The sequence below is a fragment of the Pieris brassicae genome, chromosome 5 (genome assembly GCF_905147105.1).
Source record: "Pieris brassicae chromosome 5, ilPieBrab1.1, whole genome shotgun sequence".
Classification (NCBI taxonomy): Eukaryota; Metazoa; Arthropoda; class Insecta; order Lepidoptera; family Pieridae; genus Pieris; species Pieris brassicae.
This window is the reverse complement of record NC_059669.1, coordinates 21,424,725-21,448,759: the sequence shown is the minus strand read 5'-3', so window position 1 is coordinate 21,448,759 and position 24,035 is coordinate 21,424,725. Positions and strand designations below refer to the sequence as shown.

Here is a 24,035-nt window from a genome sequence, read left to right as displayed (position 1 = left end):
TTGGAAATTGAATTTATTAAAATATCGACATGGAAAAAGATTTTGTTTGTTGGTTTTTGGTGATGTTTTCATGCCTATTTATGATCGGGTACTTTTTGTGTAAATATTGGTGATTCTCCAACTTACCAAAGACGAATTCCGTACCACGAGCTCGATGAAGTGTACAATGTGTTGTCAAACTTGTATGACGAATTGGGGCACAATTGAACCGGCAAATGGTCTGACACAATTTGTGTTGATAAAAATCAAACCAAGCTAATCAAAATCCCAAAGTACGGTTTTTTGGGTTAAATAAAAACTTTTGCATCGAATTATGTGTCATATACACAATAATCTATTTGAGGGGGATTTAGGGGTTTCAATAAACTTTTACGTAACGTTCGTTTGAGTTACTATTTTAAAGAATTCATAAAAAATACATCCGTCCCTTGCATCGTTTGTAACTTAAGTAGTCAATCTCTTATCGTCACTAACAAGAAGAGATGAAAGAGTGCAATTTAACTAGGTTTAGTCTTTATAACTAAGAGAATCTTAATACTTTTTCGAACTCGTGGTAAAGTTCATTCCACTAGATCAGTGTTTCCCATTTGTGCCATGCCTTTCTAACGTAATATGTATGTATGTCCATGAGGTGTTAGTAATAAATTACTCGGAAATAGCTAATGAAAAAAAAAAACAAATAATTTGTAAACCCCGTAACAATTAAATTCCCCCAAGCCCCAAGATCGGAAACACTGCCCTAAATGGAATGGCTATTAAGAATATTCGAGAAATTACGTGAAAATATGAAATTAACGTATATCTTTGTATCATGGTCTGTATTTTTTTTACATTTTCAAATTTCAGTTTGAAATTGCACAGCACGTGTATTTGTAAATATTACTAGGTGTTACTATGTATCAGAAAGTTTGATCCAATAAAATGACATTTAATAGTATTTTCTATTATTATATTATTGAGATTTGTCATAGAAAACCTCAATTTTTAAACTAAATCTCCAGCTTATGTCAGCCAGTTGTCTGAAAATGAATGATCAAGAAACAGATTGATGTTAGGCCAAAACCCAGAGGTTGTAGGACCACTGGTCTCCAACGGGCTTGGCACTGGTATAAGACATAATGGGCCACTTTTAAGGCAAATATTTTAAAAGTAGCGGACTCGACAAACTTTGTCCTGTCTTAACTATGAATATTGATTACGAATTGTTATAATTAACTAAAAACCCTTTATGATATACAACATTGTTTGTTTTTCGGGCGCGTATATAAATAGTTTTGTTGGTAATGTGAAAAACATGGATTTTCAAGAGATTTGATACCACAAATAATTAGCGACTGTAATTATTTTATCAATGTAATAACTCCGATCGAAGCATTCATTTTAAAGGATATTAATTTTTCTTAGATCTTCGCATTCTGTCAAATGTTATGTCCAACGCCATAAGGTTATATGAATGAAATTTAAAAAATCCTATTGTAACAAAAGTCATTATTACTTAATATGCTGGTTAAGTATTTCTAAATTTAAAAGATATTAATTTTTCTTAGATCCTCGCATTCTGTCAATGGTATGTCCCAAGGCCATAAGGTTATATGAATGAAATTAAAAAAATCCTATTGTAACAAAAGTCATGATTACTTAATATGCTGGTTAAGTATTTCTAAATTTAAAAGATATTAATTTTTCTTAGATCCTCGCATTCTGTCAATGGTATGTCCCAAGGCCATAAGGTTATATGAATGAAATTAAAAAAATCCTATTGTAACAAAAGTCATGATTACTTAATATGCTGGTTAAGTATTTCTAAATTTAAAAGATATTAATTTTTCTTAGATCCTCGCATTCTGTGAATGGTATGTCCCAACGCCATAAGGTTATATGAATGAAATTAAAAAAATCCTATTGTAACAAAAGTCATGATTACTTAATATGCTGGTTAAGTATTTCTAAATTTAAAAGATATTAATTTTTCTTAGATCCTCGCATTCTGTCAATGGTATGTCCCAAGGCCATAAGGTTATATGAATGAAATTAAAAAAATCCTATTGTAACAAAAGTCATGATTACTTAATATGCTGGTTAAGTATTTCTAAATTTAAAAGATATTAATTTTTCTTAGATCCTCGCATTCTGTCAATGTTATGTCCAACGCCATAAGGTTATATGAATGAAATTAAAAAAATCCTATTGTAACAAAAGTCATGATTACTTAATATGCTGGTTAAGTATTTCTAAATTTAAAAGATATTAATTTTTCTTAGATCCTCGCATTCTGTCAATGGTATGTCCCAAGGCCATAAGGTTATATGAATGAAATTAAAAAAATCCTATTGTAACAAAAGTCATGATTACTTAATATGCTGGTTAAGTATTTCTAAATTTAAAAGATATTAATTTTTCTTAGATCCTCGCATTCTGTCAATGGTATGTCCCAACGCCATAAGGTTATATGAATGAAATTAAAAAAATCCTATTGTAACAAAAGTCATGATTACTTAATATGCTGGTTAAGTATTTCTAAATTTAAAAGATATTAATTTTTCTTAGATCCTCGCATTCTGTTAATGGTATGTCCCAAGGCCATAAGGTTATATGAATGAAATTAAAAAAATCCTATTGTAACAAAAGTCATGATTACTTAATATGCTGGTTAAGTATTTCTAAATTTAAAAGATATTAATTTTTCTTAGATCCTCGCATTCTGTCAATGTTATGTCCAACGCCATAAGGTTATATGAATGAAATTAAAAAAAATCCTATTGTAACAAAAGTCATGATTACTTAATATGCTGGTTAAGTATTTCTAAATTTTCTAATTTTCCGCGCAATTTTCTTTCAAAAGAACCTTCTCCTGACAATAACAAACACAACAAAAAATGAATTAGCGAAATCGGTCCAGCCGTTCACGCGTGATGCCGTGACCAAGGGAAATAGGGATTAATCTATATACAGGCTCGACATCTCCTTAAAAAAGTTCGTGAAATGAAGCGGGCAAATCGTCCATTATTCACAAATTCTACTGCTTCCGCTATTCTCTGTCTAAGCTCTTCTACATTTTGAATCGACTTGGAATAGACTTTTTCCTTTTCTCGCTCACACTTTACGCCATCTTATTTAAACCACGCTGTGGTTATTAGGAACGCTTTGGGTACACTAGAATCGTTTTTTGTAATTCCAGAGAAATTTTTAAAAACAGACTTTGTTTAACAAAAAAATTTTTTATGGCCGATCTAAGAAATAGTGGACTCAGTGTTATACCACTATAGAATCCTTGGTAACTGCACTAACTTTTAAAGCTACTTGCCAAACTGGAGTAATACATTTTTTTTTCAGGACGATTAGTTGAAGTAGTGCGAAAATTAATTTTGAAAACTTGGTACGGTATAAAATGACATTTTCCTAAAAGTTGGAGTGATCAGCACAGAGTTTAGGATCATAGGTTACATAAAACACTATTCGGGATGACGTAAGAGATTTTTTTTTGGCAAAAAGTAAATATTTGTAACAACAGGAATGAAAAAACTGTCACATGGTGTACATTTTCTGGAATAAAAGGAAAATTTCCATAACTTCAAAAATACATGACTAAATTTTTTCTTTTTTAATTTGAGAAAATTTCGACTTGACGTCGACTTTTGGGACACCCTGTATATATATAGATTTGGAGATTTCTGTACCGATATTGCATCAATGCTTCTGAACCGTTATTGGTATCTAGGTTAGCGGAGACCACCTACGATCCTCGTCAACACTTGTTTCAATTGCTCGCATTATTTTGTCGTGTAACATACGCGCGCAAAGTCGAACAAAAAAAACGTTTTCTCGAATCCGTTATGGCCATTTTCCACCCCCTATATCGTTGTGGATAAAATTAAAAACCCCTGAATTTTCAATTACCAAACAGAGATTGTATAAACTTTGTTGTTTAGTGCGATTGCCGAGTCAGAGAAATATTTCATTTGTAATATTAATATAGTCATTATAAGATGTAATTTTAGCTAATTATGTAAACTTATAACACCTTCTGTCTTACTTTACGTCCCTTAAGTAGGGACTGAATAAATTAACCGACTTGGTATGTCAGTGCTCTCATAACTGAGGTTGTGGAGAGCTGTGTTGGAGCGTTGCGGGGTTCTTTGCAAGTTATGTTGATGGCCTAAATACATATCCGTGCCATCCCAAACAGAGCTTGTGCTAGTGCGTGGTGGTCCCTCGACATCTCTACGAGCAGTCTCCCTAGGAATTTCTACACAACCATGCAAATCTAGTACATGTACGATTAAGGTAGGAGTTTGACTTAGGGCTCATTCAGACGAACGGCACGCGCCAACTGCAAGCGTCGACGACGGCAGCCGTCGATGGGTTTTTACGCTTGCAGTTGGTGCGTGCTACGCAACTAATATAGACAGGGATCCAGTTGCAAAATGGCTTCCGATGAAGAAACACTGCTTCTACTTCGCCGTCATGGCCGATAAAAGCGATGTAGACAGACACGTTCATTATGGGTTGAAGAAATATTGATGTAAGACAAGATGGAAAGTTTTTTACAAGAAAGTTTGTTTTTTTATTGTTTTGTTACTATAGTCTCGTAATTTATAATTCCAAATACAAGCTCTTTTTTTACTGCAACTATCACCAATTCAATATCAATCTCTTCACTGGAGCTCATTGTGTGGATGCGCGACGCTTGCGCACTCTTGGACTATTTGCAGTCGACTGACAAAATGGCGGTCGTGGCACGCCACAACTGCAAGCGTCGACAAACGTTGACGCCTGCCGTCGACGCGCTAACGACTGCAGGCGTCGACGCTTGCAGTTGGCACGTGCCGTTCGTCTGAATGAGCCCTTAGCGAGTGTGATTCATTATAAATTGGCTACAAGTTTTCTTAATACTGTTTCACTTTATCATTTGACATATTATATATATATATATATATATATATATATATTATATATATATTCAGTATAGCGCACAAAGTACAGAGATTGCTCTATACATATTGTTATCTAGATTCTAGGCGACCATAACGTCATTATCTATGGCCCGGAGGTATAGCTCTAAGTTTTAAAAAAAAGTATTGAAATCGTTTTATGAAAACTCCCATTTTTATTATTTATTTAATGTTATACAAATTAAAACGAAGACATTGCATCGGTATTAAAGATTTCCACGTTTTTCTTGTTCTAACTCAATAGATTCGAATAGTGTTTTGAAGTTGCCGGCGCCGAATCCCTGAAACATAATGGACATTTATGTATAGAAATTTTGTGTAAATGACTAAGAACTAATCGATTTTCTTATAGAAAAAAATTAAATTATATGGGATTTTGGTCGAAGCTTTTAACAAATAGCGATATGACGCCTGTCATTTATTGTATAACTTTCCATCCTTTTGTATCTTCCATCCCTATTTTTTACTCCGTGAATTGAATCATTCTCCACTTAAGGTGATATTGTGTGTATTTGTGTTGACGTCCATGTACTTACATTATGGTTTCTTCTCTGTATAACTTCTAAGAACAATGTGGGTCTATCTTGGGTATTTTTAGTGAAGATTTGAAGCAGATAGCCATCATCATCGTAGTCTATGAGTATGTTGAGACGTTCTAGTGCGTCGATACTTTCCGCCACCTTCACTTTACTGCTCTTCAAACTTTCTCTGATAATTTTGTAGTACACTGAAGGAATGGACAAGAACTCTACACCGCGTGCACGGAGATTTTCTATCTGTAAAACATATTTGTTTAATAGTTTCCGGTCAGTCTAAAGTCGTTTCAAGACCTACTGAATCAACACGCGCAAACTAAATGATTACTGGATATTATAGCCTACTATTTTAGGAAACGGACGACTAAATCTGGCCAAATATGGACCGCCTAGTGTGAAAACCAATTTTTCAAGTAGACAACATACATACATATCCAATATTCAGGTTTAGAAAGTCCCCAAATCAAATTATAAAAATTCTATATGGATTAACTGTTATTTTATCGGATTGGAAGGCTGGTCATCTTCTTTTATAATAATCCATCTGAAAAAGGATATAATTATTATCCTTACTGCAGTAATTATATCCTCGGTGTTTAAAGCAATATGTTGAACACCAGCGCCTCCGTGGTACTCGACATACTCCTGGATCTGACTCTTTTTCTTCCCGACAGCTGGTTCGTTGATTGGCATCTTCACTGTCTCCTCCCAGTTGGCCATAACAATCGATCGGAGAGCTGAGTACTCTGTACATATTTGCTTGTCGTCTACTGACCAGAATCTAAAAACAAAGAGCGACCTATTGTTACTTAAAGCAATACCTGTAACTTATGCTAAATCAAGAACAGATTTCCGTGACCTCGCCAACCTCTCAACACTTAGGTTGTCGTTTCTATTGTGTCTGTGCACGATATAAATCGACGGCTTGTGTCAGGCACATACAAATGATAACCTATTTGCCTATTAACAAAAAAATATCACCAAATATATGCAGAAATCAGAGGCTAAAGGTGCCTCTTGGTACAACTCACTCGTCACACATTTTTTTAAGGTAAGATATCAGCCATCATTGTCCAATGAACGGAAAGTAGTTACTGGCGCCTGGTAAATAATATAGGACTTAAACGAATATAAGTGTAACTTACAATAATTAATAAAGCTTTTTTATAAATTTTACGATTATTTAAATGATCCTAATGCTCAGCATTGATTTGCTCCAGTTCAAATATTTATGGCTGCCCTACAAACAATTTGTATCACTCAAAACTTGGCGATTAAAAAGATTAGCGGAAAGTTTCTTGCCCCGTGACTTGCGAACTGGTAGTAAATGTAAATTTAGAATCAATTTGACATCGTTCGACACTGTTGTGTGTATTCCATACTATAAAAATTACAAATCAGATGGATCTATATCCATAACTTCGTGTTCTTCAGTATGGATCCCCTTGGGGTGGCCTTTAATGTGTAGTACACAAACCGAAGACAATATTATATTTTATTATAATAACACCAGAATAAATTCATAGAACAAAACAGACCTGTGGAATTGAAGACACCGTTCGTACCATGATGCTGCTGACTCCATCTCATTATCAGGCTGGTTACCGACAACGTGATCAATGAAATTTATTCCAATTTTTGGCCTGTAATATAATGATATTTGTAATTTTTGATGAAAGACTTTTATAACTTTTGTCGAGGGTAATGTATACTTAGTATTATAATAGTTGTCATAACGCTTAGTATATTTGCCAATTTCAATTATATTAATTAATTAGAGCAGTGTTGGTCTAATGGATTCAGCGTTCGACTCTTTTTGAGGTCATTCAACCAATGGACTTGATTTCTATGTGTGGATTGTCACTTTTCCCTTTCATGTGTCAATTGTTTCCTTATTCCTACGATGACAATTGTCAACCTATTTTCTTTTTATTTAGATGAGTTAAAGATATATAATCTTAATATATCTTCAAAGGTATCAATAGCCACCGAACCAATGTATATTTCGTTTGTTTAAACCGTATTTATACACTATTTATCTAAATAGTAATTTTTATTTTAAACATGTAGTGATATAAATTAAAATAAATGCCGTACTTACAAAAATTGTTGTATCGGGTCATTGTTAAGCATTTGATATCCAGGCAGGAATGGGCCTTTATATTTCGATCTATCTATTAGAGTGTGCGTATTGTCTCCATACTAGAAATCAAACAATTCAGTAGGTATATCGTAAGTTTAATCTTATTATTAAATTAGATAGATTAACATAGTATATTTTTCGTTTGAATCGGTTTACTCTAGAGGTTTTTGGTTCTATTATTGGCCAATTAAATGGTCCGTCACACTACTTGTCCGATAAAACACAAGATCAAGATAGATGGAGCGCAAATTTTATTATTAAGCCAGGACAGCAAACGAATTTCTATTATCTTTTTACCTAGTTAGATTTTACAATATCGAGTCATTTTTTTGCATTACAATACTATGGACACGCGAACTCAGCCCCTGCTGTGACCCAGCCCCAATAACAAAGAATTATATACAAGTATTAGTCCTCACCGTCTTCAATTTAGCCATTCTGACAACACCATGATCGTCACTTTCCTCCCACAAGTCCCTGACTACAACCGCGCCCTGTTTCCGCGCGTACTCCACTATGTAGTCTAAATTCTCCACTTCAAACGCCACATCCTTTACAAAGTCCCCGTGATAAGCCACCTCGTTAACGAGTTTCGATTCTTCTGGCTCATATTGGGCTTGGAAAACGAACACAATCTGTAAATTATTGCATTATTTTAACTATACAATATTCATATCTTTTTAGCAACCAGTTTTGTGGTCAGGTTCTCTTTTGACAAAGGCCTGTCTTATTTTAGCTCTTCGACAATCTGCCCATCTTTTTACTCGACCTGGCCGTCTCAACATATGGTATCTTCTTATCATATGACTTCTTTTCAAACGGTGCAATTTGACTTATTTTTTTATGAATTACGTACGAGTTAAATTTATCTACATTTACATAAGGAATTTCAAAAATAAGAATATAATTTTCCATCATAAATGCCATTAATGTTACCGTAACTTTAAAATCATCTTTAAGTACTCACTAAATTGCAATGTGCGATCGTGCAATTCAGCTATAAAAGTTAATGCCCCATTTGTTAACGACTGATTTAAGGATATATGCGTGCCTATATTTTAGGTTTACTCAACTATATGTTATAATGTCAATACAATTGTATGCTGTGAAAAACTTGAAATCAAAACAAATATTTATTTACGCATGAAAATCCTTAAACCCAATTAAAATTATCCATGTCACTAACCTTGTTCAGCCTGACAGCGTGTGCCGTGATTTTCCTGGAGCCAGTCTCAAGGCCCTGATATCCCAGGGGTTCAAAGCCAAATCGGGTGATGTAGTAGCTCGCAGCCTAAAAAGTATCGTAGTTAAAAGCGGTAGCGAAGTTAAGAGAACGATGCAGTTTTTCACAGGGTACCTTGTTCATTTCATTGAACGTATATTGTATTAAGATTCACCTTAGATATATATGAATAGTGTTGGGCTTGTGGCTTCAACGTGCGAGCCTCATTCCTGAGCCGTAGGTTCGAACCACGGCTACCAATGGACTTTCTGCCTATATGCGAATTTGTCAGGCACTCGTACGCTGAAGTAAACCATCGCGCTTGCATTAGACTCAAAAAGTTGCGTGTATTAGAAAATACAAATGATCACACATGATGATATTAAAAGGTAACACCATTGTTCTTGTCAACAAAAATTATAATATACGTATATAATAAAATAATACTGACGACTGTAATCTACTGTATTTGGCTATCGACAATTTTATCAAATTTACCCTATTTCATACATTTTAGTTACCTTAACTATTTGGACAAATACCACAACTGTGTATTTGTGTAAATAAAAAATACTTAAGCGGCACCGTAGTCACTATTATAATGTTCAAATACATATTAAGAAGTAGAAACAAATGCCAAACGTTTCGTTGGAGGTTTAAGACTATATTAATATTTGTCTTAACAGATTTTAAGAAAACAATTCATAAGGAACTTTTGACTACCTTGAAAAAGCTTACCTTACAAAAGTATTTAATAATGTATTTTTTTTTACTCGGAAAAACTGATCGTGGTTGGTAACTCGGAAGGTCGCATACACCAGGTGGACCGACCAAGTAAAAGACTCAACTTTCTCAAAGTATACACTGTTATAAGGGACAATGGACGGAAACCACTGGAAACAGAATGTCAGCCCCAGATGATTAATTGCTGATATCGATGCTCAGACACGAGCTACCGCCTGTTTACCGAAATTTTTTTTTATGGGACGTCTAAAAACGTCAGTCATGACAGCCCATGGACACCTATTTTTGTGTTTGCATGGCCGATTTTAAGGGTGGAATATGTGCTTGTTAATGATAAGTACGTTTTACTTACTTGCTTGGCATTTGATACCCAGTATGTGATGTGATGAAACGCAACGAATCGACCGTTTTCAGGCTTTTTACCCTTGTCCGTGTATGACGTCTGAAAATATTGCAATTAACTTTAATAAAAAGTTTTAAAAAAATAGTTACAGTTTCTTTAATTGTTAACATTTTTAAAGCTTTATATTTGTTCAATGCTTCCGTCATTCATACGCAGATAACCAGAATTGCTGTATTATTGAATTAGATTCACATAATAATAAAAAATAATTATATTTTAGTAAAAGCTCTTCCTTTTTATCATAGCGTATATACAGTTTGACGAAAGGGACAAAAGAGCAATAAAACTACAGTCTAGTTAAATCACAATGACAAACTTTTTATGAATAAAAATATATCCCATTATTTTTTTATCAAACGTTGTGCGAAAACGAAAATAAACAAAAACATAAAACTTTTTATAAATATGGAAATTTAAAACGAGTTTTTTTGGAGTTTGACGAATTATTGAAATGTCTTTATCGGTCTTGTTGGAAAAACAAGTCTTTTTTAATTTTATAGAAGAAACAATCTGAATTTAAAATAATGCTTAACGGCATTTTATAAAAATCTTAAACTTATTATGCTTTGTTTTATATTAATTTTTAATATTAAATACTGTATAATACTGGAATGCTTGTTATATGGACTGTATAAACTATAAACAAAAGACTTATTATAATAAATATTAATTATGATTTGTATTCAATATTAATAATGAAGTAATAACATACCATATCTTATTAAAACTGTATTATTTATTAACTATATCACGTATATATCGATCGTGTGTCGCGCTTGTACTAATCTAAAAATATTCTGGAAAAGATTTTATATTATATACAGAAATCAGGTATTTATGCATATAAATTATGTAGATTTTCTTAACAAAACACGATATAAAGGCGTATACACACTAGTAATACTATATATCTCTTCCATAACGGCTCGCACATGAAGTTTTTTAATTTATTTATAAAAGCTTGCCAACGCTCGGCACACTGATACAAACAACACAATGGTACAAGGCAAATAAAATACAATTTGTAATGTGATAAGCATTTTGAAGCAAACATAAACGCGAAGATACAATAAAAAGAAATTAAAGAAAATAAAGCTATAAAAACTAAACGAAAATTGATTTCAAAGATGGATAACTGGACATATAATAGTAGTGAGTCAATAGTTCAGAAAACTATTGCACAACATACATTTTACTATTAGACAAAAAATAATAGTAAAGGCTAATAGTGATGATAATGATGTACGGTTTCTATACTCAATCCCAATCTTGACATTTATCAATCTAAACTTGCGAAAATCTGGATTGGAAATAGTTTTATTATAGATTGAGTATTGAAAGCGGCCGTAAGACAATAATGACATGTGGCGCTAAGGGTAACATCTATACATCAAAAACGTATCAAATTCTTCTTAGAATCTTACTCGTCCTCTTAGCCAGCAATACCCACATATAAGTTTTAGTTTAAAGAGCATTGCAACCTTATTTATTTCCTATTAACTCTTATAAAGTACAAATACATTACAGAAATGTGAACCGTGGATACAGGTTTAGAACCTCGCCAAGGTATACATTCCGGTTCGTTACGATAAGCCTCTATCGCACAGTACCGATACTATTGACTTAATATGTACGACTACAAAATTCAATGAATTATCTTTAAACTTTTAACTAAAAACTGATGTAAGAAGGATGCGAAGAGGTGTAGAGAATAACAAAACTTAGCTCGAAGATTCGCGTTTGTCAATATTCATAACGGTTTGACTAAAGGGCCCATAACGTTGTTTATCTTACTACTTAAATATAACAGTTTATTTTAAACTGAGAAGTTACTTGTATTGGCATTAATAATTTTTATTTTTAAAAGCGCATCTAACGAGGCTAATTACTTAACTTTACTACGAACCATATTTAAAAATATGTAAGTGTGTTTTTATTTCTTGCAAAAAAATTAAGTAAACTTTTTGAAAATAAATTACGTTACACTTTTTATCAATACGAATCATGTACTTAATAAGAATAAAATGCTTCAGACAACTTAAGTATCAACATAACAATTCATAAAACTGCTTTTATTATATTATTTAATTTGACACAGATTGACCAAAGAATGTTTAATGGGTCGAATGTCAACCGTAAATTGTAACGATTTATTGGATCTATTTGAATGCACTAGAATTGGACTTAGGGTCCTTCAAGAAAAGAGCGTACCAATTTTTATAAGGCCGGCAACGTACTTGAACCCTCTGGCATTAAGAGTGTCCATGAGCACCTAACATCAGACGAGCCTCCTGCCTTTTTGCCCCCTGTTCTATATAAAACTACTGACGTGAGACTTATCTGAAATTATCGTGATTTATATGTCTTGTTACTTTTTACTTTCAATTTTTAAGGTATCATCTTTTCAGTTTAGTTTGTTTTTTTTGTGTTGTTCCTGTTTAGTTTTTGTCTTAATAACACGTATTTTTGCACTACTTGCCTATCTTATGTAATTTAAAACGTTTTTATTTATTTTTCTTTACTCACACTGGTTGCCTGGAATAGATCGCACGGAAGCGATAAGGCCGCCAGTTGATTTAATTATGTTCAATTTTTTTATTTTCTGTAGTGTAACGAACTGTTAATAAATAAATACATAAAACTTCATTTCTAACAAATATACGAAATTATCTAATCAATGTCAGCAACCCGTTTTGACAGTTTACAGTAATGTCAAATGTCACTACTGGACGATAAACTTTTTTTTAAGGATCGATCGATTCCTGTCTCGTTCAGTACTAGATATCGACATAGGTATTTTAAGTTGTACCACGGTCTCGTCCGGTAAACAGTATGCAAATTAACCACGTCGTTAAAACTTGTATTCACAAACCAGCTTGGAACAGAAGCGGGGAAGCGTAGAATCACATTCAACATGACCTATATATAAGACATACAAAACATAGCATTTGTTATTTAATATGTATTAACAATCTAGAGTTTAGGTCATGAAGATAATTAACGATAATATAAAATCAACTCGCTAAACACTGGATAAATATAATAGGAATCTTTATATTGTCTTTTGTTAACATAGCTTTTACACATTAAGAAAACCATTTTTAAACGGATTAAAGATATACATTATTAAACTTATAATTATTTACACAATTTTTTTTTCTTCAATCCGTTAAAAAAGTATTTTCTTAAGGAATCTTTATAGTTGAAATTATCTAGAACCAATTCTTCTTTGTTTAAACAGTTTTCGTAATTGCAGACCTTACCACTTAGTATAATGATTTTTGGAGTACCGCAAATAATATTGAGGTGACGAAATATATGTAGGATTATCATAAATAATGCTCATTCCATGATAGTTACTATATTGCGCTATGATAGTTTTGGACATTTCTGTCTTTGCCTGAGAACACACTAGAGCATTCACGTGGACAAGCAGGCAAGTCTCAATAGAGAATTCGTAGCAATTATTATAAAGAAATGTCAAAATGTCTATGTAATAAATTCTACATTGTGTGTATTTGTTTATAATAAAATATTTTTTTCCAAAATTTTCAATAATTTTAATGGCGTCTCTACCCCACGTTGAAATTCAGCTTTGGGTTATTTATATATAATTCTTGTATTATTAATGTTGACTATTGCACAACATTTTGCAATACATTTTTTCTTTAAAATATTTTAACATTTTCTAGCGCTTCCCTTAATTGTTTAATTTCGATTGATTAGTACAATTTTGTACCACGGCACTGTGTCCTGTTCCAGAGTTTATACATAATTATACACAGAATCGAATTCCATTATAAGGGCTTTATACGTATTTTCTTCATATATTAGAAATAAATATTATGTTACAAGGATAATGTGATGAATATGTGAGCACCATGTATCTACATAATTTAAGTTTTTTAGAATTAGTATATAAGAGCAGTGTTGGCTTAGTTGCTTCCGCATCTCTGAGGTCGTAGTTTCGATCCCCAGCTGTGCTCCAATGGATTTTCTTTCTATGTGCGCATTTAACATCAGCTCGAACGGTGAAGGAAAACATCGTGAGGAAACCGGCTTGCCATAGACCCAAAAAGTCGACGGTGTGTATCAAGCACAGAAGGCTGATCACCTACTTGCCTAATCGATTAACAAATGATCATAAAACAGATACAGAAACCTGAGGCCCAGACCTTAAAAGGTTGTAGTGACATTGATTTATTTTATTTTTACAATATTATTTTACATATATAAAACGCATAATTTCATAATGTTAATTAAAACAGCCATTTTTATTTCAATACTTTATTAGATACATTACTCTACTGAACTTTTATTTTAACTATTAATACTAAAATAAAAGTTGTGGTTTTGTAAAAGGTTTAGTTCAACTCTCCGTTTTATTTTCGTTCAGCTGTTCAATTGCTTCAAACACCCATTTGTAGTTCATGGAACCGAAACCCTGAAACATATGTTATTACCAATATATAATGGTAGATTTCAAACAATTTCTCATAACGTTATCTGTGATTATAAAATTAAGAAAGAGCGTCTTGACTACTCAAATGTCAAGGGGATGCAAGTATGATGAACCCAGCTTCCCCTACCAAAGCTCTGCGACGCTCTTAGTAAGGAATAGTTACCCAAGATGTAGTCTCTGTGTTATAGTTTAACATTAGGGTTATTAAACATTAATAATATTAAAGTTCTTTAATGGATATTTCGAATGTATTTAGATTTCGGATGTCGAGTCTCTCGTTATTAATTAAATGTTATTTAAATTGATTTATATATATACCTAATATATACATAATGTTTTAGACTTTCTGTATATAAACTGCGTTCTGGGATTCAAGTAAACAATGTCTAAACAATCTACATAGATTAATGATGTTTGACATTGTTTACTTGAGTTCCAGGTTTTACAAACGCAGTTTATACGCTAAAATTAACATAATTTTTTGTTAATTATTGTTTTAAGACTGTTCAATGTATGGGAATAAAAATATATTAAACGGCATCTTTTTGGAATCTGCTGTAAATGTTATACGAAAAGTTGTTAAAAGAAATAGGTAGTGGTCGGTGAATTATTACTTTTTAAGTTAATATTTTAAAATTTATCGATGTTTCGGCCAATCTATTGTTACCCGCGTATTACTTACCCTATGGTTTTTACGTTGTATGATTTCTAAGAACAATGTAGGCCTCGCCTGAACATGTTTAGTAAACGCCTGTAACATATAACCGCGTTCGTCGAAGTCTATCAAAACGTTATGTTCCTTTAGATCGTCAATTGTTTCTTGTACTTTGAGAGAGCTCTTGTTCAGTTTCTCCTTGATCATATCGTAATAAGTCGCTGGCCAAGTTACTATTTCTGCACCTCGCTCTTTGAGGTTACGCATCTGAAATCGTTAATTCTATGATAACAACTATTACGTATCCTCTAGTAATGTTAATTATAGAATGACACATCTAGCTTATGAAGTGATCACAGTTGAAGGACCACAGCTAAAGCAAAGATAGTTAAAATACTTTGTTTGGCGTATTTGCAAGTCAGACATCTCTGGTAATATTATCAGCATACTGATACGCGATTGACTACCCTCAATTACATATGTAAAACGAAGAATAGTACGATAATAAAAATAAATAAGGCGCTCCACGTCATAACAATTTAAAATAATGCACTTTCAACTTCCCCATCATTCCAATCAAGACAATTACATCTGAACAATGTAATGAGGAAAATCAGAGAAAAAAAAGACAAATGTAAACATATGGAGGAGGCTTTTACACTAAAAGGTGCCATACAAAAAATTGACCACTAAAAAAGAAAAAAAATCTAACGTAAATTTTTTAGAACTTATACTAACACAACAAACAAATATTAAGAAATGTTAACTAACCAATTTTTATATAGATTCATTAATAAACCTCCAATACAGATACCGGCAAACTTCTTGAGCATTAAACAAGGGAGTGGGGGGAAAGTTAGCGCATCGTACACAACGCGGGACACAAACGTCAACTGATTTACCAATCACGCGATTACTACTAATAATCGCTTCTGCGCAGGACATTTGTTCAAGATGTTTGCCGGTAACTTTAAGAGCTATTAATCGTCAACTTTTGCATGTGTTTTTCTATAAATCTAAGAGGTTTAAGGGTAAAGTTCAAAGGAACGCTCAGAAATAATTGTTTTTTTTTGTATATATTTAATATATATTGGTCATTAAGACAGTTACATTGAATACTAGAATAATCTTTAGGGTTATACTTACAGTAGTAATTATATCATCTGTATACAAAGCGACGTGTTCAACGCCGGACGAACCGTGTGCTTTGACGAATTCTCTGGCTTTGCTTATTGGACGTAGGCCCTTGGCCGCTTCATTCATAGATAGCTATTATACAAATATTCTATTACAAAAGTAAATGTCTCAAATTTTATTTATAAGTTATAGAAACATTCTATAGTTACAAAATGACGAGTATTTCCAAATTACTAAACGGAAATTTATGTCATAAATAAGTTTTAATTGTTTTTTTCGAGTTTTATAATATTGTATGATATGAATATGATGAAGGCTTTCAAACACGTGCCCTAATCTTGTGATTATCTCTAGAACATATGTACCTAGGTAAATAAAATACAGCTTTTGATTTAGTAGATTTATAGATTTTGGGCCGTTCACGCAGCATAAGCAGATAACTTAAACAGCCTCTTTACATATGAAATTGTTTTAAATTATATTAATTAATTATATTTTACTTACAAGCACAGTCTCTGACTCGTTGACAACAGATGCCGAGTTGATGCACGAGTAGGAAACCAAGTCATGGGTATAATCAACGCACCAGAATCTAAAAGTATTAGTAATAATGACAAAATATGTATGTAACTAGGAACATGAAAGTTTAAGTAGGAAATGAAAAAAAAATTTGAACTGACACTTCTTTATCGGCGTTTAAGAAAATATTACCGTCACATTTTCAGTTACGCGTCACATTTTCCGTTACGCGCCATCGTTTTCTTTTTCTTTGATCACGGTTGATTCGAAGATATTCGAAGCCATTAATAACAAAAATATATAATAACGATGATAGTAATAATTCTATTACAATTAATGAAATTCTGTAATAATCTAAGTAGTAATAAGGTAAAATGAAATGAATATATTATTTGTATTCATGTCTACGATAATAAAATCCTTTTAAATTTTATGTAATTTAACTTTATTTAACCAATTTCTGTAAAGTTGCATATAGTACATCATTTTTCGAAATATAAGGTCATAAAGAAGTTTCACTTCTTACGTGTGTTACTAGTGTACACACACATTTTTTAATAAATGTCACTTATTAATAATGACAGAAATATAGTTTTGACAAAATTTATGTAACGCTAGTCCCCACATAGGTGAGCCCAATAGTTATTCCGTGGTACATGGTGAATTATTAAAAGATTTTTTAAAGAAAAAGTAGGTTAATCTTCAGGTAGGTAGTGTGTTACTACTGAAACAAATGTCGTATAAGACCTTAAGTATGCGTGAATGTTTGTGTATGTGAATAGCTATGTGTGCGTATACACTCTGTATTTGAGAAAGCGGGTGTGTTGTTATAAGCGTGCCTCTGTGTTAGTTTTTTGAACGTCAGCCTAAAATATGTAGTTCATTCAAAGGCATGATCTAGTAGATTTATAACAATAATATCATACGTTTATGACGCGTTAAAGCCTAGTATACTAGGCATATCATCCCTAGATGCACTTTCATTGAATATACTATCAGGTTACATAAGAAAAAATATTATTATAAAATTTTGATTTAAAAACCAATGGACTTTTACCTGAGTTTTTTAGAGGGCCATACCAAAACACGTATTCATTTACTTAAAACTTATAAAATATATACAAAAATATGAACAGACAAACAAAAAAAACTAATCATACTAATCCAAGAATAGATATGATATTGTGTGTGTTAACCGGCGCTGGGAGTCCAATCAGCAGTTTGTATAAAGCCTCACTGACTTTGGTTCTGTTAAAAATCGTTTACCTGACATGGCCAATGGAAGATCAATTAAAGTATTATAATTCCAAAATAATTATACCTGTGCATATTGAGGTTCTTCTCATACCACGCGATAGAATCTTCTAGAGTCCCATCCGCCATATTTCCTTCCACGTGGTCAATGAATTCAAGATGTGTGTTCGGTCTAGAATTAAATAAAAATACCTTATGGAAACGTAAATTAACTCATTCCAATTGAAAACATTTTGAAAATTATAAAGTTTTTTTTGCTTTGTTATAATTACAAACAATGAGGTTTAAGACTATATTTTGTATTCACATTTGCACTTTTCCATAGACTTCCGGCTCCGCCAGTTTCCTTTCCTTTTATGTGATACCAAATCAATTTTATAAATTGATTTATGATATTTATTTGCAACTTACCTCTGTATCCAACTTACTCTAAATATCTGTATTTACAATATTCTCAACCTACATAGTTATAATATTAATAACATTAAAACAAGTTTCAAAAGTTTCGTCCCCGTGGCAGTGTATCTCACAGGCAGCATTTCCTCGGTATATTGCGATACTTATTCGTTAAGCAAGGAAAGCTCCAAGGTACCGGTTATATCAATAAGGCGACAACTAAATCAGAAATAAGTGTCTATTTACTTGAACCTTATGGAGAGTCTGCACAAAAAAAACCTACGTAACGAAATGTTTTACTTACAAAAGTTTATTGACAATATCAACTTCTTCCACAATGGTGTATCCCGGCAGAAATCTTCCCTTGTACTGCGACTTATCTATCAAAGTGTGTGTATTGTCACCATACTGAAAAATAATAATGAAATACATAGTATAGAATTATATGTTGTCAATGTAGCTCTACGTACATTATTATTACGTTTAAAATCACTGAGTATTTAGTTCAGTAAAGAGATGCCAAGCAGGTTGCAAGCATAAATTTAATTTAAATATAATATTTAGTCTAAGGTACGAAAACGTATTATTTTCTATCTGTTTTTTGTAATGTTTTCATTTAGTTATTTGGATTAATTGTATATAATTGTAGTTTATAAGGAATTTAACATTTGTACTGTGGTGTAGCCCTTCGGGAACTAAGGTTTAGTGGTTTTTTGGTGTTGTCTGTATTTTTAGTTGATTTATAGCATATTAAGAAATAATAAAAAAACTGTTTTGTCAACAAAGAATTAAACCATTTGTCATCATATAAAGGTCTAAGATTTTGTAAGAGCCAGAAGCTTTCGCCTCAATTTGGTTAAGTTTAAAAGGACCACACCTCTAAATCAGATATTTGTTGGACAACTAAGTCACTTCACTTAAACATTAGTATACATAATAAAAACCCTACACAAGATCCTTTAGAAGAAAGCACACTCGTCCCCATTTTATTATTTTATATCTATGTATTCGCGTGCAGTGTTGGCCTAGTGGCTTCAGCGTTAGCCTCACCCTTGAGGTTGTAGGTTCGATCCCCGACTGTGCATGAATCTAAGTCCACATTTAACATTCTTTCGACCGGACCGGACATCGTGAGGACCCAGAGCCTGGACGGTGTATTTCAGGCAGGAGGCTGATCACCTACTTGCCTATTAGGTTGACAAATGATCATAAGACCTAAAAGGTCGTTTTTTCTATGTACAATTAGTACATCTAGAAATTCTACTTTGTCAAGCTCGTTACGTAACAATTAACTAGCAAGAATACCGTTTTTAGAACAGCGAACTTAACGACACCATTGTCGTCGCATTCTTCGGTCACGTCTTTTACAATAATAGCGCCTTGTTTGCCTGCTCTTTTTATAATTTCCTCTAGATCATTAACTTCGAAAGCGACATCCTTAACAAAATCGCCATGAGCAGCGAGGTCCAATGTGATTTCGCCCTCAGTTGAGGTCGGTGATTGAAATATTATTGTTATCTGGAATTGAAACAATGTTAAGGAGTTCATTATATTATACTAGCTTTTATTATCTAACACAAAGCTTTATGGATTAAGAAAAGATTTATTATTCGAGTAATCGACTGGCACAGTCCGCTTCGAAAGCTCCCATTCTGTGCTTGCTCACAGCTTAATGGTTATTTCGAGTCTTCGCCGAGTGACTAATTTTCTAAGCGTATGAAGGTACTTATTGAGTGTTGTTTCCACGAGAATGTAAGTGCGTGTAATAGTACACGCCATGGCTTCTCCTGATAGAGGACCAAATCTTTGTTTTTAATTTATTTTATTATTATTAATTAATTACATGGTGTAATAGTACTTCGTTATCGGCGTTGGAAAAAAAATACCGTCACATTTTTCGATTACCCGCCATCTTTTTCTTGTCCCTACCACGGTTGATTCGAAGCCATTAATAACAAAAATATATAATAACGATAACAATGATTGTAATAATTCTATTACAATTAATGAAATTCTGTAATAATCTACTAAGATTACTATTATTAGTATATTATTATTACTACTAAGATATTACTTAGTAGTAATGAGGTAAAGTGAAATAATTATTTGTATTCATGTCAATGATAATATTTGACCAATTTCTGTAGAGTTGCATACAGTAGATCATTTTTCTAAATACGGTCATAAAGAAGTTTCACTTCTTACGTGTGTTACTAGTGTACACACACATTTAATTTTTTTTCATAGCGATGATATAATATTTTGCGAAAACTGTTTAAAATAAAGTCAAAACTGCGAAATTTCAGCTGCAAAAAAACGTTCATACAAATACGTAAACAACGTATTTTGCTACTTTTAAAGGATGAACTAGACTGTTCTATTATCAAACCAGGAAGCTTTTATATAAATAAGGTTGGAAATATTACCTTATTTAATTGAACCACATATGACTGAACGGGACTATCTTCAGTGGACTCTCGAACAGCGAAAGGCTTGAAACCGAAGCGTGTTATAAAATAAGTCGACGCCTGCAACAATTTTATAGCAAATTTATATAGATTATTATTTGCGCAATTAACATTGGTGAGGCAAAATGTATGACTGTCAAGTACAGACACAAATTTGCTACCAATGCTTGACTAGCATATAGCATAGTATTAATAATTTATAACTTTTTACCGTTTTAGCATTTGCCACCCAAAACGTAAGGTGATCGAAATTCAAAACCTTTCCACTTGTTTCATTAGTTGTGTTGGTCATTTTGGCTGCAAAAAAAAATATATATTTATTAATTAACGGCTACTGGATTTCTGTATATATGAGTCTGTAAACTGACAGAAAGTCGTACAGACTTGTAGCTATTACAGTATTTTGAATAAGCATGTTATCTTTATTGTTTTACACACGTGGACTAAACTAGACAAGAGAACTAATAAGGATGAAAAAGGCAAAAGTTACCAGTAAAAATAAATTAAGTCTTCAACATGGACATCTAAGGTAAGCACTACAGAATTTACAAGCAACGTTCATTACGTGGTGTCGATTTTATATTCTTACCATCATTCAGAAACGTACTAAAAATTGCTATTTCTCTTCTTGTCACTCCCGTATCACATTCAAAATAAATAAACGAGACAAAACATTGACTTCTTGATGTGTGTGTTTACCAATTATTAAAGTATTCAATCGCGAGGTTAGAAATAATAAATGCTTATTAAATTTACTTATAATCTGTGCCACAGATAGGAAATTATTTAATTTGTATATAAAATAATTAGTTCAGAAGTTCAGAAGCAGAGTTCATTCCGAATAAACACTACTTTTCCAGAGCTTTATTATATTCGGTAGTGAGCTGATTAATTTTTAATATTGCATTGGTAAGTGCCTATTTCATACTTAATTCGCTATTTTAATAGTTATAAAAATTACTAGTAACATATGAAATTGTGTGTACTATTTTTATTGAATTTTCATTATTTATATTTTGGTAACATTTATGTTTACAATGGCATGTACTTTAGAAAACATGCAACAATAAGCTATGTTATATCGTAGATATATCAGTATATATGATGTGCTGTTATATATAAGTAAGTAAATAAATACCATAATGGGTGAAGTATCTAATACTCCTGCGATAATTTCAATAAACTCGTTAGCTTTTAAGCTCGATATTTTAATTATTTAGCTTAGCATTTTATTACAGAAAGAGGGACAAAAGTGCAGGAGGCTCATATGAAGTTAAGTGATACCGCCTCAAATGGACAGTCTCAATGCCAGAGGGCTCGCGAATGCGTTGCCGGACTTTTAAGAATTGGTAGGGTCTTTTCTTGAGAGACCCTAAGTCGAATTAGTTCGGAAATATTTCAGCTAGTTCCACATAGTGGTGGTACGCAGAAATTGCCTAAAAAACGCTCATTTGTGATCGGCGGAAGTCGAGGTGATGCTGTGATGAGTTCGACATCCGATGATGAAATTCAGCTGCAGGTATTCAACCGAACAACTCAAAATTTTCTTAGCAATTAGGCAACTTTTTTGAATATACGACCACCTTTTTGCCATAAAGTCGTGTCCGTAATGTTCGTAATAATTTTTGCTAGTGATAATTACGCAGTCTAGCATTAGTAATAAATGTATAATTATTTATTGCTCTAGAAATATTATTGATTTGAACAAGGCCACCGTGTAGTAATTATGGAAATATATAGTTTGTTTACTTCCTATGGGTAGTAAATGTATTTATGTTATTACGACAGCAATTGAATGTTTAGTATACTATATTTCATACTGAATTTTAGAAACTGATGATAAATACAATATTAAGCAAAAGAATTGTTTTGTTTTTCATTAACTTTTGTTCATATTACTAATAGTTGTTTGTATTATTAATAATGAGATGATGTAATAAAATAATATAAGAATTGACTTTGATGGTATGATTTATAATGTAATGTAGGTTCTAGGTAAAACTCTTTTAAGACAAATTTGGACGCAGAATACGTTATATTGTACAACTATAATATTTTTGTATCGCATTGCAAAAAGATTATTATTACCAAAAGATACCTTTATAATATTTGCAGAAATAGTGTCTTTCCAATTTACAAAAATGGAATCTTGTCCATCATTTTTATGTCTAAAATGACGTGAACGAAAACGTGACAAAAGATTTTAATTACCTAACATTGGTTTATAGTACGTTTATAATTAGTGAATGCTTACCTCTTTATCCGTATACACTTAAAATCAAACTGAGGCTGCATAGTATTTATCATATTTATATGCTTAAAAATTCTTATCAAATTGATGATCTTGTACTAAAAATGATTTTAATAATCCAATTAAAATATTATTGGTAATCATAAATGTTGTCAACGCAATTTGTTTGAGGACACATAGATAAAGATCTAATAAACTCGATTTAATAGTTGGACCACTCGGTTTCCCTTGTAAATTCGGACATAGCCAACCAACTCTTGAGCTGTTTAATATTATTGTACATACATCTTCTTTCTAACTTTCGTACTAACTGATCTAAAATTACTGTGATTCTTGTGCACTTTCTCAAAATTGTCCTGGTAACAGATCCATTGGCTGCATACAGTTTAAACGTTGAGACCAGTTATCAATAAGAAGCACACACTCTTTCCATGGGAAAATTCTTCATTGCCAATCGTATGAATTGTGTTAGGGACTCCAAATTATCATGGCGTTTAGAGCAAGCCGTACTCTCTAAAACAAACATTTGAACACAGATTTGAGCATAAATACGGTCATATTGTTTGGTAAAATGCTGCTCAATTTTTTAAAATGTCGCCCAGCTGTATATCGGGGAGCTTAAAACGCGTTATTCGAAAAGGGAAAAATAATAATAATATAATAATAATCTTTATTTCTTCTCTCACATATACATACATAGAAGGTTATTATGATTAAACTAAGATGATAACATTTGGAAGTGTATGTGTGAGACTGGTCTCTGTAACAGGAGACCTGAGTGACAGATAGCCAGCCTCTCCACCACCGGACCGGAACACGTACAATCAGGTCATTGTCATAAGATACAATAGAAGAAAATAAGCAAGTGCTAAAGGAAAAAAAATGGAAACGGA

At 32.4% G+C, this 24,035-nt stretch overlaps 2 protein-coding genes across 2 annotated transcripts; both read right to left on the bottom strand.

The window, feature by feature from the left end:
• Positions 1-5,084: 5,084 nt before the first annotated feature.
• Positions 5,085-10,799, bottom strand: LOC123710247 (4-hydroxyphenylpyruvate dioxygenase-like). The gene is made up of 9 exons (XM_045662031.1): positions 10,713-10,799; positions 9,950-10,039; positions 8,818-8,922; positions 8,051-8,266; positions 7,590-7,690; positions 7,027-7,131; positions 6,062-6,269; positions 5,489-5,728; positions 5,085-5,233 (listed from the first exon to the last, which is right to left on the bottom strand). The coding sequence occupies exons 1-9, from the start codon at positions 10,713-10,715 to the stop codon at positions 5,159-5,161; spliced, it is 1,143 nt and encodes a 380-aa protein (XP_045517987.1). The 5' UTR covers positions 10,716-10,799; the 3' UTR covers positions 5,085-5,158.
• Positions 10,800-14,271: 3,472 nt separating this feature from the next.
• LOC123709887 (4-hydroxyphenylpyruvate dioxygenase-like) lies at positions 14,272-23,163 on the bottom strand. The gene is made up of 10 exons (XM_045661479.1): positions 23,146-23,163; positions 21,103-21,188; positions 20,850-20,951; positions 19,729-19,941; positions 18,728-18,831; positions 18,095-18,199; positions 16,759-16,846; positions 16,264-16,386; positions 15,145-15,384; positions 14,272-14,444 (listed from the first exon to the last, which is right to left on the bottom strand). The coding sequence occupies exons 2-10, from the start codon at positions 21,181-21,183 to the stop codon at positions 14,370-14,372; spliced, it is 1,131 nt and encodes a 376-aa protein (XP_045517435.1). The 5' UTR covers positions 21,184-21,188; positions 23,146-23,163; the 3' UTR covers positions 14,272-14,369.
• Positions 23,164-24,035: the final 872 nt, after the last annotated feature.

Excerpts from the sequence above, each read along its gene's own strand:
- LOC123710247 (XM_045662031.1), bottom strand. Across the intron at positions 7,691-8,050 it reads GAATGGCTAAATTGAAGACG|TATGGAGACAATACGCACAC; the intron begins GTGAGGACTAAT and ends TTTGATTTCTAG. Across the intron at positions 7,132-7,589 it reads GACCCGATACAACAATTTTT|GCCAAAAATTGGAATAAATT; the intron begins GTAAGTACGGCA and ends ATTATATTACAG.
- LOC123709887 (XM_045661479.1), bottom strand. The coding sequence starts at position 21,183 with ATGACCAACACAACTAATGAAACAAGTGGAAAGGTTTTGAATTTCGAT. Across the intron at positions 19,942-20,849 it reads ATGTGGTTCAATTAAATAAG|ATAACAATAATATTTCAATC; the intron begins GTAATATTTCCA and ends TTTCAATTCCAG. Across the intron at positions 15,385-16,263 it reads CAGATGATATAATTACTACT|ATGCGTAACCTCAAAGAGCG; the intron begins GTAAGTATAACC and ends TAACGATTTCAG.